The 17852-nt window shown below is 47.2% G+C and overlaps 1 protein-coding gene across 1 annotated transcript in view; it reads left to right on the plus strand.

The window, feature by feature from the left end:
- ACVR2B (activin A receptor type 2B) overlaps positions 1-17852 on the plus strand; it is a 150844-nt gene that overhangs the window by 114134 nt on the left and 18858 nt on the right. Inside the window, exons 3-4 of the mRNA XM_089533635.1 lie at positions 10834-10943; positions 15078-15229. Of these exons, the coding sequence (XP_089389761.1) occupies positions 10834-10943; positions 15078-15229 (262 nt within the window). The remainder of the gene's footprint in view (positions 1-10833; positions 10944-15077; positions 15230-17852) is intronic.

Here is a 17852-nt window from a genome sequence, read left to right on the forward strand (position 1 = left end):
GTCCCCCGAGACCCAGTGCCACCGACGAACCCTCCAAGCGCCCCCAGAAAACCTCGGGGACCGAGGGTTCCGAGCCCAGGGAGAGATCCGGGAGGAAACCGTCCCCGGAGGGCTCGCGCTCGAGAGAGCATCAGGAGTCGGGAGTCCGGACCTTCTCGCTACCGTCCTCCAAGGCGTCATCGAAGACATCTCGCCACGCCTCCAAGTTGCCCGAGACGGGGGCATCTTTCTCTGGAAAGGCGGGTACCATCGGAGAGGGCTAAGCCAGCCAAGCCCCACTCCAAGGGAGTCACTGTCCTGCACGACTTGCCGGACAATCCCTTCTTTCCGTCTGGAGACTTGGCGGTGACTCCGACGTCTTCCAAAAAGAGGCGTCACACGGAGGTGACCGAGGCAGCTCCACCCAAGAAGTCCAAGACCAAGGACCACTCCGGGTCGGGGCGTCCGGCTGAGTCAAAGGAGCGTGCTCCACACAAGCGACGCTCCCCCTCCAAGGAGACCTCGGAGAAGACCCCCTCCAAGAAGGCCTCGGGGAAGACCCCCTCGCACCCGAAGAATACGGTCTCAGCACAGGTAACCACGGTGCTGACCACGCCACTCCCGCCGGCCCAAGATCTCGCCGCCATCAGTGAACCATCCTCTCCCCAGAGGGAGCCATCTCCACTCTCCGTCCATTCAGATGAGGAGGAGGCTGTCCCTGTTTCCGACATCGACGAGCCACGAGAGCTGGACACTGACATGTTCTTTGACACCGAGACTCAGAGGTACTACATGTCGGTCCCGAAGGAGAGGGCTTTCAGGGAATTCACCAGGCTTAACTTGCGCCCGGCGGTTCCCCAGGGTGACGAGCCATCATCCTCCCATGCGGTGGCCTCGTCCTCGGTACCTCGCCGTCCGCCTTCCGAGCCACCGGCCCCGCAAATCCCGGCTCGCACTCCATCCCGAGCCAAGGTGACTGACATCCCCCTGACGTCGGACTCCGATTCAGAACAGGATCCCTTGCCTCCATCACGGGAACCTTCTGATGGAGAAGAGGACCCATCCGACCCGCCTTCGCCGCAGGAGTTGCATCACCCGGGCTCCTCATCCCCCACTGACGATGTTCGCTCCTTCAGCGAACACATCATTAAGATGTGCCGGACTCTTGATATCGAGCTTTCCCCGCCTGAGGAGGAGGCTCGCGATCCGGTAGAACGCCGGGTCCTCGGTCGTGTTCCCACTCCACCCTGCATCCCGATGTTGCCCTCGTTGCAATCCATTGTGCAGAGGTCATGGGATGCCCCGACTTCGCTCACCGCGTCCTCCAGGAAGGTCGAGACGCTGTACCGGATCTCCCCGCCGGGCTGTCCGTGGTTGACCGACCATCCCAAACCTAACTCGGCCATCGTGGAGGGGGCACAGCAGACCTTCGTGCCAAAGCAGGCGACGTCCCCGGCAGACCGAGAGGCCAAGAAGATCGATGGCCTAGCCAAAAAGGCCTACTCTTCGGCCGCCCTCACCGTAAAGGCTATAAATTACAACGCCTGTATGGGGGCATACATCCAGGCCTTGATGGAGGGGATTTCGCCCATCATCCCTGACGTCCCTGATGAGGTCCAACGTCGCTTGGTGGAGATCCGGGATGAGGCCCACTCCATAGGGAGTTGGATCATCACTGCCTCCAGGAACATCGCCGACTGCGCGGGATGAGGCATGGCAGCATCGCTGGCTTTGCGCCGACATGCCTGGCTGAGGGGGTCAGACCTCAACGCCAACGTTAAATCGGCCATTGAGGACATGCCCCTGGACGGTACCGGCCTTTTCCGCGCCGACACGGATGAGCGTCTGAACCGTAAGTTCAGAATGAAGGCAGCGGCTAAGAAGCACGGGATGTCGTCCACCCCCGTCTCTCCCTTCAGAAGAAGGCACTGTCCTTGGCAACCGCAAGGTCAGTCCCAGGGCTCCTTCCCTCAAGACCGTCAGCCTCAGCAGCAGGGCTCACAGAGGCGCCGTTACCCCTCGCAGTCTTCCTCCTCCTCTGGCCGTCGTAATTTCCCGCCTCGGTACCGCAAGTCCCGCCGGCAGGACACTGACTAGGGGAAGAAGAGAGCCTGAAGGGACGCAGCGCACTTCGTTTCCCCTTCGCCCTTATTCTTTTTGGACATCCTGAGGCCTTTTACTAACATCTGGGCCTCGATTACATCGGACTCGTGGGTTCTTAACATCGTCCGCAGGGGATATGCCCTCGAGTTCCAAGAGCTCCCTCCAACCGGGGCCTTTTTGTCCACTCTCCCCTCGGACACCCTTCTCGACAAAGTGCGCACTTTGCTGGAAAAAGGGGCAATCTCCCCTTTACGGCCCGAACACTGCCCTAGGGCTTTTTTCTCCAGGTACTTCACGGTACCGAAGGCGGATGGGGGAATCAGGCCCATCCTGGACTTAAGACAATTGAATCTGTTCCTTGAATACCGTCGCTTTCGAATGGTAACCTTGGCCTCCATTCTGCCTTTACTCCATCAGGGTCTGTGGTTCGCGACCGTCGACCTGAAGGATGCCTACTTCCACATCGGGATCCGGGAGTCCCACCAACGATTCCTCGCCTTCGCTGTGGGCTCCGCCGCGTTCCACTACAACGTCCTCCCCTTCGGCCTTGCCACGGCACCGAGAGTCTTCACAAAGTGCATGGCACCGGTGGTGGCCTACCTTCATCAGAAGGGGTTCATGGTCTTTCCGTACCTGGACGACTGGCTTTTCGCTGCCGAATCCCAGAGAGAATTGCAGGAGGCTCTCTCATTCGCCTTAGACCTTTTGGACTCCCTCGGTCTGGTGATCAACCGAGAAAAGTCCCATTTCACACCTTCCAGACAGGTCAAGTTCATGGGGGCCATCCTCGACTCCGAAACATGCCTTTCTCCCTCCAGACCGTTTCCAGGCGCTGATGACTTCAATCAGGCCCTGCATCTCTCACAGAAGGGTGAGGGCCAGGGACGTCCAGGTCGCCCTGGGCCACATGGCATCGACGACGTTCGTCACTCCATGGTCAAGACTCCGCCTTCGACCTCTTCAGTCCTGGTTCCTCTCGGCCTTCTCTCCGATGACAGATCCTCCGTCCAAATGGCTCACGGTACCGAGACCTGTAGCCGCCTCCCTCAGATGGTGGTTGGACTGCCGCAACGTGTGCATCGGAATGCCCTTTCATCAGCCTCAGCCCCAACTGACTCTGACAACAGATGCATCCCTGGAGGGATGGGGCGCTCACCTGCTCGACCTGGTCGTCAAAGACAGGTGGTCTGTCCAGGACAAGCTCCTCCACATCAACGCTCTGGAAATGTTGGCAGTAGAGAAGGCACTGAGGGCATTCGAATCCGCAGTCACAGACAAGGTGGTCCTCCTGAGAACGGACAACACCACCGTGATGTACTACATCAACAAACAAGGAGGCACCAAGTCAAAGACCCTGCTCGACCTCACTCTCCGCATCTGGGACTGGTGCATCCAGAGGCGCGTCCTCCTCCAGGCGATTCATCTTCCCGGAGAGGACAACGAGCTGGCGGATCGCCTAAGCAGATCCCCTTCGGTGTGCCACGAGTGGAGGCTCCATCCCGAGACGGTCGGCGACCTCTTCGACCGGTGGGGAAATCCCCGGATCGACCTCTTCGCAACCGGTCGGAACAGCCACTGTCCCCAGTTCAGCTCCAGGAAGCGAATGGACGGATCCCTCGGAGACGCGTTCGCTTTCCTCTGGACGGGGGAGCTCCTCTACGCCTTCCCTCCGTTCCCTCTCATCATCAGGGTGGTGTCCAAGATGACAACGGACCGGTCGCATGTGATCCTGATCACGCCGTGGTGGCCGAGACAACCGTGGTTCGCATCCCTTCTCCACCTCTCCAAGAGATGCTTCCTCCGTCTCGATCCTCGCCCGGACCTGCTGTCGATCCAGGACGGACGGATTCTCCACCCGGACATCGAGAGCCTACCGCTGGTGGCCTGGAGGATACGGCCCTAACTGTCTTGCCGGAGGCGGTGAGGACAGTGATCCTGGCTGCACGGAAACCTTCCACCCAGCGGTCCTACGCCCTGAAATGGAAGAAATTTTGCCTCTTCCTTGATCGAAAGGGCTTGTCTCCAGCTCAGGTTTCTACTTCAGTGGTGCTGGAGTTTTTGATGGCGCTTTTGGATGAGGGGCTGTGCCTCGCATCCATTAAGTGCTATTTGTCTGCCATTTGTGCAAAGTACCAGTTCGGGGGGAGGGCTTCCTTTTTCAGGGATCCTTTGGTGAAAGGATTCCTTAAGGGATGTGCCAACCTATACCCTCCGGTGTCGGTACCGGCACCGGCTTGGAGCTTGGAGGCGGTGTTGTCTGCACTCCAATCCAAGCCTTTTGAACCGATGGCCACAGCGGACTTGAGACTTTTGACTTGGAAAACCGCCTTTCTTGTGGCCATCACCTCTGCCCGCCGTGCGGGCGAACTCTGTGCTTTGCGGAGGGACCAGCCCTTCCTGAGGTTTCACAAGGACAAGGTGGTCCTCCGGACAGACATTACCTTCCTGCCTAAGGTTGTCTCCGCGTTCCACATGTGCCAGGACATTGTGTTGCCGACCCTCGCTTCCAATCCAACTTTGGATGCGGAGCGAAGCCTGCACTCTCTGGATGTCAGGAGAGCGCTGGCATTTTACCTGGACAGAACTGCTGCCTCCAGTCGGTCCGAGAGACTTTTCCAATGCTACTTGGAGCCGAAGAAGGGGTTACCCGTGTCTGCGCAGAGGTTCTCCAAATGGGTGGCCGGTACCATCCACCTCTGCTATGAACTCTTGGGCAAACCTCTCCCTGGCAGGGTTCGGTCCCATTCTACAAAGGCAATGTCAGCATCCTCTGCATTCCTGTCGGGGATTCCCTTAGAGGATGTCTGCAAGGCTGCTGTCTGGTCCCAACCTCTGACTTTTATTAAGCATTATAGGTTGGACACCAGAGCCATCCGAGACGCAGCTTTCGGGAGGGCTGTGTTGGTTTCAGGGTTGCATTGATTGCACTACTGATGGTTGTGTTTCAGCATTTATGTATATAATGCCTTTGCGTTTACATTCCGTTGAATGTTGGTTTGCACAATTTCAATGGGATGGGTCTTGCACGACCTTATCTCCCCTTCTCAGGTTTAGCAATGTTATTGCTATGTTTGGTTTGTGCAGTAACAAAAATACTGACTCCTTTTATGGTTCAAGGTGTTTATTGTTGTAATAAATCTACCTTTGGTTTACCATAGCTTTGGTCTCAGGACACTCCCTCCGCCGTATACCTAAGCTTGTCAGTCTAAACCCATTTGTATGATTCGCAGAGACCACGAAGAAGAAGGACAGGTTGCTTACCTGTAACAGTATTTCTTCGAGTGGTCATCTGCGAATACATACAAATCCCACCCGTCCGTCCCCTCAGTGTCCTGCTCTTATTGGCTCTTTCCATCGCCTGCTTGGCGGAAAAAATTGCGGGAAGGCAGGGGCCTTATAACGGGTGGGCGGGGTTACCGCCAAAAAGTTTCTATATGTTGCAAAGTAAAACTTTGCCCAGTGATTCCAGAAGGTTCCGAACAGCACTGCGCAGGCGCAGTGAAACCCATTTGTATGTATTCGCAGATGACCACTCGAAGAAATACTGTTACAGGTAAGCAACCTGTCCATATCCGTGCTGATTCTTTGCACGAGGGATCTATACCTTAATACTTATGAGGATGGGGAAAAGGCAATAAATGGAATATATTCTTTCCCTGAGAAGACATGAGCTACAAAATGGCACAAAGGGACATAGTGTGCACAGTTGTCACTCTTTCAAATACGCAGTTGTTGCACATACCACAGCTATATGAATAACAGAACCTAAACTGGAAGTTTAAGGTAATGGAAGAAATAATGAGAGCAGGACAGACAGACAAAGAAATAGAGCAAACCAGAGGGATACTGTTGTCTGTGCCTGCAGCAGCAGACACATGGTGTTGGGAGTACCATCCAGGTGTGTTATTTGCAATGCAATAATTTGAACCAGGAAAAGATTTCCTACATACTAGCATGATTTAATGAGGGGTGACACCAAGACCTGGAACTTGCTTGTCATCAGTTTCTAAATACATAGGAAAGATAACAAGGAAAGTGAGGACTCACATTTGTGAATACAAATGTTATATAACAAACAAAATTCAGGCATCTTTAGCCAAACATTTCCATGATTTTCAAATATGGTAAAAGGTGAATGGCAAATTCTGGTGCTAAGAACAGAGAACGGTACAACAAATTACAAAAAAAAAAGGGGGGGTATATTGCATTTATAAATTGAACACTTTCTATTGGTGCAGTCTAGAATCACATTGGTCTTCATTAGGCAAAGGTGTTAAAAATCATACAGGAAAAGAAAAAATAATGATGTTAGAGTCACAGACCTACAATTTGTCTTAAGGTGTTGCATCAATAGATGTTGAATCTAAGTTGCATCAATAGAGGTATAATGTCTAGATAAAGTAATAGTGCCACTCTATTCTGTTTTGGGCCGCACCTGGAATACCGTGTCAAGTTCTGGGCACCGCAATTCAAAAAGGATGTTAAGCTGGAGCGTGTCCAGAGTAGGGCACCCAAATTGTAAAGGGTCTAGAAATCATGTCTTATGAGGAGAGACTTAGGTAGCTGGGTAGGTTCAGAAAGTTAAGAGGAGATAAGACAGCTCTGCTGAAAGGGGTGTCACATTGAGGATTTAGGAAGCTTGTTTTCTGCTGCTCCAGAGAATAGGACAGGGAACAATGGATTCAAGGTACAGGAAAAACGAACGCTGGTACTTACCCGTGATATGTTCATTTCCAGCAGAAAAGGGTCCTAGCATTTCCTTTCTCCCGGGCTCTTTGGCATGCAAGGTATCTGCCTCGACTCTGAGTAGGTGGATCAGGTCTTGTATTCAAGAGAGCTACTGAACTCTTGATCTCACTCCACCCGAGGGGGTGATGGCACACTCAACCAGGAGTGCATCGACCTCTGCGGCTCTGGCCACTAGCGCCTCCCTGTCAAACATTTGCAGGGCGGCCACATGGAAGTTGCCTTCGACCTTCATAAGACATTACAAACTGGATGTGTCTCAGTTCGCTGAGGCGTCATTTGTAAGGAGGGTCCTCCAACAGATTGTGTCGGGGGCCACAGTCTCCTAGCAGCACTTCCCTCCCAGTTTGAGAGGGCTTTTGTAAATCCCAGAATACAGGAGGTTAGGACCCTGTCTGCTGGGAAACGAACGTTGGTACTTACCCGTGATATGTTCATTTCCAGCGGACAAGGGTCCTAGCATCCTGCCCACCTGGGTGCTGCCTGAAGCCTCCGACCCTGCCTGCCTGTTGGTGGACCTGCCTTGTTTTTCTTGTTGCTGGATTGGTTTTCTGAGTTCTTGTTTGTTCTTGGACTAGTGTTTTCTAAGGTGTTCTAGTTAACCCTTAGCTGATGTTACTAAAGTTCAGTTCCTTGATTTACCTTACTAGTCGCTTGGCTTGTTATTGACTGAGGCCCAGGGGGGCTAGCTCCTCCATATATAGGGGCCGGTCTTTTGTTTATTGTCCCTGCCTACAGGAGCAAATAGGAGGAGCTAAACCCAGAATACAGGAGGTTAGGACTCTGTCTGCTGGGAAAGAGATTCCACCTCAACATTAGGAAGAACTTTCTTACAGTAAGAGCTGTTTGACAGTACAACATGCTCCTCTTTGGAGGTTTTAAAGAGAGGCCGGATGGCCATCTGTTGGGGGTGCTTTGATTCTGTGTTCCTGCATGGCAGGGGGCTTGGACTGGATGGCCCTTGTGGTCTCTTCCAACTCTATGATTCTGTATTACTTGTGTTGTCAGTTAAGATGGTGTAGAAGAATATCAAAGCAGTTAGAGGTCACATCTCTTTTTTTGTCCACATGCGGACTAGGAAACAAAAAGCAGTAAAATCCAGGTAATCACATTTCAACTTCATTAGCAATTAAAAGTAACTTTCCTTGAGAGCCAAGCTTTCACTGTCCTGTGGTGGCAATCAACCCCTTCCTTAGGGCTAGTCTACACTAGGGGCAGAAGTCTGAATAGACTCTTAGGCGGGTTACAGACCGCCCATTTGGGACGGGCTGTACCCGCCCCTTTCCCCGGTGTATCGGGGCCTCAGTGGCCAGAACGGCAGCCGCTGAGGCCCCGATCCACCGCTTTTCAGGCTGCGGGGAAGCGGCAAAACGCCGCTTCCCTGCAGCCTGAAAAGGGGTGTCCCTGGGGCTTCAAGCCCCAAGGACACCCCGCAGTGGCGGGGAGGAGGAGAAAGGGACCGCTTGGCCCCTTTCTCCTTTGGTCCGCTGGGCGCAGCCATGTGAAGGCTGCGCCCAGCGGACCAAACCAGGAAGGAGCTCTGAAATGGAGCTCCTTCCTGTTCCGTGCTAAGGGCGCACTAGGCGCCCTGTCGCGGAGTGAGGACGTCACTTCCGCGCCGCCCCGTATAAAGGCGGCGCGGTCGTGACGTCCTCATGGCGGCGACCGTGTGGAACAGCTGCCGCCATTATGTGCGCACTCCGCGCGTCTTAGGGTTGAACACATCCGGAAAGGACGCCCCTTTTTAACCCTAGCACGCGCGGAGCACATACTAAAGTGCCCGTCTGTAACGGGCCTCAAACCCCCATAGCCCCTTATTTTTTTCTCCATGGGGAGGTTAGGTAAATTCTCTAGATTACCCAACTGAATATAGAGTTTCCTGGGTCTGTCACTGCCCCACTGCCACCCTCAAACCTTGGGGCCAGTTCCTGCCCTGAATAGTTTCCTCCTCTTCCCTTGGTAGTGCTGGCCACGGTGGTACATGCCTTGGTTACATCCCGTTTGGACTCCTGTAATGGGCTCTACATGGGGCTGCCTTTGAAAAGTGTTCGGAAAATTCAGCTGGTTCAAAGAGCTGCTACCAGGCTGTTAACAGGGGCAGATTTACAGAGACCATACAACACCCAAGTTGGAACAGCTTCATTGGCTGCCAGTTTGTTTCCGGGCACAATTCAAGGTGCGGGTTATTACCTGTAAAGCCCTACATAGCTCAGGTCCACACTATTTGGCAGACCGTTTCTCCTGATATGAACCTGAGATCCTCTGGAGAAGCCCTTCTCTCCATCCCAACACCATCACGGACATGAGGGAGGGCCTTCTTGGTGGCTGCCCCTAGGCTCTGGAACTCCCTGCCCAGGGAGATCAGAATGGCTCCCTCTTTGATGGCCTTCCGTCGGCAGGTGAAGACCTACCTGTTCACACAGGCATTTAAGTAATTGCTATGAGGACAGGCTGAGATGTTGGACCATTTTAAAAATTTGATACAGTTTTTTTCTCTATATATAGTTTTATCTTTTAAAATATGTTTGATTCTTTTAATAACTATCTGTTTTAATATCATACAATTTAATTCCTTTTTAATGTACTTTTTAAAATGTTTTCAATCGTACTGTTTTTAATGCTGTGAAGCCGCTTTGAGTCCCAGTCCTGGGAAAAGAGTGGGATACAAATAAATTAGATAGATAGCTAGATAGCTAGATAGCTAGCTAGCTAGATAGATAGATAGATAGATAGATAGATAGATAGATAGATAGATAGTGCTGGTATGCCCATCACTCTGAGGCTGTGTGGTGCCCAGCATATCATCTGTGTGCCTCATCCTCACAAAAGCAGCTGAGCCAGTGGCAGTGGCACTGCCAGGAGGAGGGGACATTTGAAAAAGTTTGAAGCAGCTGAGCCAGTGGCAGTGGCGATGGTGGGGGTAGTGGTAGAAAACTCTAGGAAAAACTCTGGATTGTAAAAAAACTCACAATAAGGTAGTATACCCTGAATCTGGGGCACATAGAACTATGTGTTGTGTGGACCCTAGATTCGGCACTAAGGCCTCATCACCCCATATTTGTGGGGGAAAGTGGTTTTTAACAAATTTTCAATACTATACAAGAACATTGTGTTTCTGAAGGAGCTTCCATACTGTTATATCTGGAAAAAACATTGAGGTGCTGAATAGGTAAAATGTGCCAATTACAATCAAAATGGAAGAGTTTCACCTTTGTTGGAGGTAGAAACCTCACAGTAAGTCCCAGTCCTTTGTCCCTCTTTTGCACCTAAATTTGATACTATATTGAAATCCAGGAAACATATTAGGAGTAACCATTCAGCAAATTCTAACATGTTGCTAGTTAAAACAAAATTCCAAATCCACAAAACAGCAATACCTTTACTGGGCCAACTAAAACAGGACAAAATACATCATGCAAGCTTCCAAAGTGCCTTCAAGAAAACTTAACTACAGAAATTGGCCAAATGGCACTATGGAAGAAGGGGTATGAGTCCACAGTTCATCATTTTAATTTCTGCCATCCCCATACCTGCATGAGAGAAAATGTGGGGCAACTCACATTTCAGCTAGTTTTACCATGGCTTTGTAGCTCATGATACATTTTTACAACATTTTTTTATGTGGTATTGAAAAAGTTCTTGTCGCTTTGCTTTCCTTCCTTTAAAATAAATGATAAAGCTAATGTGTGGGCATGTGTTCTTGATGTCTGAGAGTATTAGAGCTATACTTGCTAGTATATTAGTGTTATATCTCTAATAGCTATAACCTGCCCTTCTGCAAACTTTCTGTGCACTTTAAGGGCTCTTGAAATCTCACAGAGGGAATTTTATGTCTCTAAAATCTCTTGTAACAAAAGGTGCTGTGGATCAGCAAGATACAACAGAAGCTGGCAGTAAATAGGAAAAGACAATTCACTTGCACACTGAAGTTTCCTCTCTTCTAAGGGCAATTCAGAAATTGACTGACTTTAATCCTCTTTTCTTTTGTGTTGTCTCAATACACAGGCAGGAATGTGTGGCCACAGAAGAGAGTCCACAAGTGTTCTTCTGCTGCTGTGAGGGGAACTACTGCAATGAGAAATTCACTCACTTACCAGAAGTTAGTGGCCCAGAAGGTGAGACTTTTGTTTGTCAAGAACAAAAACCTTTGTATTGAAAGTGAGTTTCTACTAATCTTGGCTTCCTGGCTTGGTAACCAAATTATGGAACTTGATTAGAGTATGAAGGTGAGAAGAGAAGAGTATGAAGTTGAGAAGAGTATGAAGTTGAGAAGTTCAGCAAGTTATGTCGAAGGCTTTCATGGCCGGCATCCATAGTTTTTTGTGGGATTTTCGGGCTGTGTGACCATGTTCTAGAAGAGTTTCTTCCTGATGTTTCGCCAGCATCTGTGGCTGGCATCTTCAGAGAATGCACCTGGTGGCGCAGTGGTTAAATGCCTGTACTGCAGCCATTCACTCAAAACCACAAGGTTGCGAGTTCAAGACCAGCAAAGGACCCAAGCTCGACTCAGGCTTGCATCCTTCCGAGGTCGCTAAAATGAGTACCCAGACTGTTGGGGGCAAATTAGCTTACTTGCTAATTAGCTTACTTGCTGTTCACCGCTATGATCTTTGGAATAGTGGTATATAAATAAAACAAATTATTATTATTATTATTCTAGAACATGCATTCTCTGAAGATGCCAGCCACAGAAGCTGGCGAAATGTCAGGAAGAAACTCTTCTAGAACATGGTCACATAGCCTGAAAAACCCACAAAAAACTATGCAAGTTACGTTTGCACAGAATGTAGTTTCATTTTTTCCCCAATCTTCCAAGTTAAGGTAGTTGCACAACAGTTTCTAAGTCATGTGCAAAGGAAATAAAGTCTTCTAGAAATTATTATAGAATGCTTGGGGTGTATATTCCTGCAGAAATAATGTGATAGCATGAAATGGGTGAGGAAAGTATGATTTCTGAAAGGGAGTCATTCCAGATAGGTACATATAGAAGTCTCCTCAGTATGATAAGTTAAGGGAGGCTCATATACCATCCTTCCACCCTTCTAGAATAGGAAAGTAGACTTTAGGGTATTAGCATAATTCCAGTTAAATTTTGAGTGTTCATTTGACCTAGTCTTGGATTGCCTTTTTTTCATCAAAGAGAAAAAGACCAGGAGCTCAGAATGGTAAATTGTGCCTCCTTGTAAACAGTAATTCAGGAGCAAGTATCCAGGACAGAAGGCAACCCAAACAAACCTGGAGAAGGAGAAGAATCTGTAGGACTACCATGCATGGTTTACTTTTAGGAGGCAAACACTGATGACCAAAGAGATGTTCTGAGCTGGAACTGTTTGGAATTCCAGGTCTTCCCAAGTGTCTACGTTGTTCTGAAAACTAACATACTGTACTTCACTACTATGAAATAAGCTTTATTAGTGGTAAATTATGCCATTGGTGGTCTATAGCAGAGAATCATCACAGCCCTTTAGCTGATGAATTCCACCATCCCCATCACAGTAATTGATATAACTGGGCCCCTAAACATCTAATTGTACCCAAATTATCCCATGTTTGACATTCAAGATCCTGGTGGTTGGCTATGAGATGCCCACTCCTCCAGGTGAGGTCATGGAAAAGTGATTTGTGAGCATAGGGCAGAAGCAAGTGAAGGGAACTGAAGTGTGCAGGCATGACTTGTCTTCCAACTAAGTGGCTATGAGAATGGAACATTGGTACTCACTCTGATGGGTCCTTTTCTGCAGTTGTGGGGAGGGAATCCTTCATGCTTGTTTTGGGTTCTCCCTTGTGCTTCACAAGAAGGGCTTCACAGGAAGGACCTGTTAATCAACCTTACCACCCTAAAAAGGAGGCCTAGTACCACCTTTCTAGTGATGGTATGATGCCAGCTCTAACAACAAAAAGTGCCACCAATGACCATAAAGAAACCAGACCTCCCACAACTGCAGAAAAGGAACCTTCAGAGTGAGTACCACTGTTGCATTTTCCTTGAGTGTGGGAAGGCAGTCCTTCATGCTGGGACCTAAAGAAGTGGTCACCTAACCACCTGGAGGGGCAGCTTCCAAATCACAGTGACACAACCTGTTGCAGAATACGCCTGCTAAAGGACATATCAGCAGAAGAAAACTCGTCTATCTGATACTGTCTGACCAAAGATGACAGGGAAACCCAAGTGGCAACCCTACAGATCTCTAGCAGAGAAATTGCTGTACTCAAGGCTGCGGAAGTATAGCAACACTGTGAGTGGAGTGTGCCTGAATCCTTTCTGGAACTGGTGAAGAACTAGTTAACTATAAACTAATTCAATGCATAGCTTCAGCCAATGGGACAATGTGGAAGAAGATACCTATCAGCTTTTTGAAAAGAGGCAAACGTATCTCTTGAGAGTTTTGGTACTAATATTCTTGTTCAGACCCACCTGAAAGGCAAAGATTGACCCCACCAAGTCCGTTTGAGGATACACCCCTTTAAGCTGACACCATCTACAAAAATCTCTTCAGCAACTAGCCTTTCCCACTCAGCCTCCAGACGTGTAATGGTAACTGCTCCGATATAATGAAATGGGGAGAAATATATTTAGGCAGAGACCCCCCCCCCAAAAAAAAAAAAAAAAATCTGGACATAGCTCTCCCTCGTCCTTGTCAGACATCTCTGGAGAAACAGAAGACTCTGTATCAGCAAAAGAACTGACAGCAGAGACATGTTTAGACTTTCTTTTCAATGTGTAATATAAGGAACCATGGAAGAAGAAGACCCAGAGAGGTTATGTTTTCTGGAATGCTTTAACCACTTCTGGCCATCAGAGGGTTCATGAGCATCAGAGGGCTGCATTTTACTAGCCTTATGAACATTTTGTGTCATTCCTTGCCATACTTAAATTGCCCACCCTTTTTGATTGATGGAGTCATAACTTCTGCCCTCAATCCACTGGGTCAGGTAGCTTGCCTGGAAGTCAGAGAACTTCCAAGGAAGCTCCTGATCATTAATAACCAGGGGAGGGAGGGAAGCAGGAGCATCCATCACATTCATGCATTCGAAGTTGCATCAGGTGCAAAGGTGGGACTGGCCCTTCCTCTTAGAGTGGTAAGGTTGATTGACACTGAAGCATGAGGAAGGAGTCAGACACAGCATGAAGAATGTCTTCTCACACTGCAGGGAAACTATACAACTAGATTGCTTAAGGGATAGTTTATTCCTCTGGTGGGTTCCAAGCCTTGAAGTGCCAACCCAAATGAAATTGTATTTAGTAGCAGGGCTACTAAATACAGTGGGTTCTTGTTATCCGCTGGGGTTTGGTTCCAGGACGCCCATGTTTAACAAACTCCATGGATGCTCAAGTCCCATTAATAACAACAATAACAACAACAACAATAATATAATCATTTATTTATAGCCTGCCTAACCACTAAGAATCCGGGCGGGTTACAACAGTAAAATTGCATTAAATACAATAGCATAGCAAAATGGTGTCCCTTATATTAAAGGGCAAAATCAAGGTTTGCTATTTGGAATGTATACTTTTTTGGAATATTTTCGAACCATGGATGCTTAAATCCGTGGATAAAGAATCAGTGGATAAGGAGGGCCGACTGTACAAAACAACCCTTTCTATGCCTCTGTACAGTTGTTGATCTTTGGCTGTGATTCTAACAAGGATTCTAGATCCCATCTGCCTGATAGCCTTGTACAAAAGTTGGCTGCCTTTATTTCCAACCAATCAATATGACAGAACTAGGCTAGGCATGCTACCTCCTTGCTGTCCTTTTATTAATGTCTGAAAACTTTTCTATTCTGAGTAGAAATGGGTGGAATTTAACAGTGTGCCATTCTATTTTTGTCTTTTGAATGGATTTGTTTTAAAAGGTTGTAATTCTGTAGCTGGCTTAAATGCATTTAAACATAACTTTTTAAATATTTTACTTATTTCTTTGCATTTGCTTTTATCTGTTGTTCTTTTCATTTTTGTAAACTGCCTTGGGTTCCAGTTTGGGTGGAAGATGGGGTATAAGTTAATAAATAAAGAAACCATTACTGCTACAGCAACAATTATTACTATTATTATTATGCTTTCTTCACAAGTAATTGGCTTACCAGATGCTGTGGACAGCTGACTAGGGACAGCTGTCTCCTACTCCATAAACTTCTTGAAGACAGAATGCTGGAGTCAATAGACATTTCATTATAAACAGCACATCCATTCTTTATGTTCTTATAAATTCTTAACATTGCTGTCCTTTTCTTATTTTTTTCAGTTGTGTATGAGCCACCCCCACCAACTCCTTCACTGCTGAACATTCTGGTTTATTCTCTGCTTCCAATCATTGCCCTCTCCATTGCCATCCTCTTGGCTTTCTGGATGTACCGTCACCGCAAGCCGCCGTACGGACATGTTGACATTAGTGAGGTATGTGAGAAGTGAATTGGATCTACAGATAATGGTGGGTTCAGAGGGTAAAACTCTTTCAGCTTCTACAAACTGGCTCTGAGAGGAAGTGGGCTGCCTTAAATGTCCTGTGAATTCCCATGGCTACCATGCTTTCAACAAACCTCAGATGCAGCTGTCTAAATATGGCTGAAAATAATCATATAGGATTATTATACAGCAGCCATACCCTTGCTGTTCTGGCCTGTGGCACTGAGTTTCTGGCATACAAAGCGCAGCTGTAATCTAAGCAGGTTAACTCAGATGTAACCTCTGCTACAACAGTTTTCAGGTATACAAAGCACAGTTCAGTTTGTTGCATTTAACCAGTTTTTGTTGTGTGCATTCAAGCCATTTCTGACTTAATGGCAACCCTAATGTGAACCTGTCATGGGGTTTCTTGGCAAGATTTGCTCAGAGAGGGGTTGCCTTTGCCTTCTTCTGAGGCTGAGAGCATGTGACTTGCCCTAGGTCACCCAGTGGGTTTCCATAGCAAAGCAGGGATCCAAACCCTGGTCTCCAGAGTTATAGTCCAACACTCAAACCACTTCACTAACATTTAAATACCCTTCTCCTTAAAATATCTTGGAATATTTAAGGTTTTTAAAGAGGCAGGGTACATGAACTTTTAGCATCTTTGATTTGCGCTTATCTCTGATCACTGATCAGAATTCATCAGAGGCAAGCAGGGAGACCTATCTTTATCTCTGATCATGAAGAGTTAGCCCAAATATTTTTAATTCTTATTTTATTTTTATTTTCATTACAGTCAGGGTGGGTGGTGGCGGCTTGGAGTTCTATTATGTATTAGTTTTCTGCCTTTTTCTTCTTTCTGTCTTTTTCTTTTTTGAATGTATATTACTTTGTTCGTAAATTAGATTGTTCATGTTAAAAATTTTAATTGCAAAAGAAATATAGAAAAAGAAAAGAAATAAGAATCGGTTTCCCTGCTCATCTCTGGTGTCACAACAAACTACAGTTCCCAGAATTTCACAGCATTCAGCTATGGCAGTTAAAGTGGTGTCAAACTGGATTATTTCTGCAGTGTAGATGCAGCCTATGTATTATATCAACTTCAACTGTTGCTCCTTTGAAAAGTTGTGATTACTTTCTGGTAATCTCCCATCCAGAAACTAAACCTTCCTTGGCATTTATTATATCTTCCCATCTGAGCCTGGCCTAGTTCTAACATATTCTGCTGGCATTTCTCCCTGTCCCACTATTTCACAAACATGCCTGGTAGGAACGTAGGAAAGGGTCTTCTCCAGTCTTTAGAAGTCTAGGAGGTTGCTGTCTTTTAGGCCGGAGCAAGATCTGTCTGTTCTGGCAAGCCTTTGGGAATTGGTTGTTAGCACTAAAAGAACTTTTTATGTACTGCTTTTAATCTTTGTTTTGAAGCAATATTTAAAATGGTGTTAATGGATTGGTAGTTTAACAAATCTTTATTCTCAACTTCTGTATGTTTTTGACTATGTATTTTGACTGTAATTGTCGTATCTTTTGTAAGATGCCTTGAATCAAAATCTGGGAGAAAGGTGGGATAGATCATATATGAAGAACCGTGTGTCGTCAACCCATTATCTAGGATGAGAACAAGCCCACCACCTATAGACAGCCATGTAGTGAGATGGTTGTCTGTACAGTTGTCCCTCCCGATTCGCGGACTTGGAGTCTGCGGTCTCGCCCATCTGCAGACGGCAAGCAGGGAGGGACAAAATGGTGCATTTGCCTAAGACCATGCGGGAGTGTGCCATCATTGAAAATGATGGTGACTCCAATATTGGCGTTTTCCAGATTTGTGGAGGGGTGGGATTCAGAACAGATCCCCTGTGAATTGGGAGGGACAGCTGTACTTATGGGAAGTCAGATTATTCGGAATAGTAAATTCCACTTGATAATGTGGACACACGCAGCCCATGTGCTGGTGGTTCTTAGTTTAGGATTAGTTTACTCAAATAGTAGAATTGAACAGTAGAATCCTAACCTAAGGTGGTTGAATAGATTGAACACCGTAAGACCGCAGATGTGGGATCACTTTTTTAAAAATTCTCTCTTACACCACTAAAAATGGAAACTAACACTATGGGGAATAGGATAAGTTGGAACCTTTATTAGTGCTTTGATAGATTCATTTAACTGCATTCAATTCATTGGGGAGAAAGAGAGGGGATTATACCAATAGCAAGTCAAAGAGATGCAAACCCTTCAATAGTACTTTTTAAAACTTCTGTGATTCCTTGAAAAGGTCACTTTCTTCTATTTCTGTTTGAAAGGTTGTTTTTAGAGTAGTGCATTAGCCTGATTTTAGTTTTCAAAGTAATGCTTTTAGTTAGAAAAATAAGTTGTAGAAGGCCAAACTTATTGAGAGATGTAATGTCCATAATGTCTTTTCTTAAAATGAGAGCATTGGATTTGTCTGGATGGATACAATACTGTTTTGCTTATTAACCTGAATTGAAAACACCATATTATCTTCCTTTTCAAACATAGGCTTGAACAGCAAACTCCATTTAAAAATATCAAGGTCGGATTTTGTAATGACAATACCCTTACAGGAAAGGAGGAATGTCGCACTTCTTATTTTCTCAGCTAGAAATATATTTAG

The sequence above is a fragment of the Sceloporus occidentalis genome, unplaced genomic scaffold (assembly GCF_023333645.1).
Source record: "Sceloporus occidentalis isolate IW3139 unplaced genomic scaffold, rSceOcc1.0.p SCAF_7, whole genome shotgun sequence".
In the NCBI taxonomy this organism is placed as follows: domain Eukaryota; kingdom Metazoa; phylum Chordata; class Lepidosauria; order Squamata; family Phrynosomatidae; genus Sceloporus; species Sceloporus occidentalis.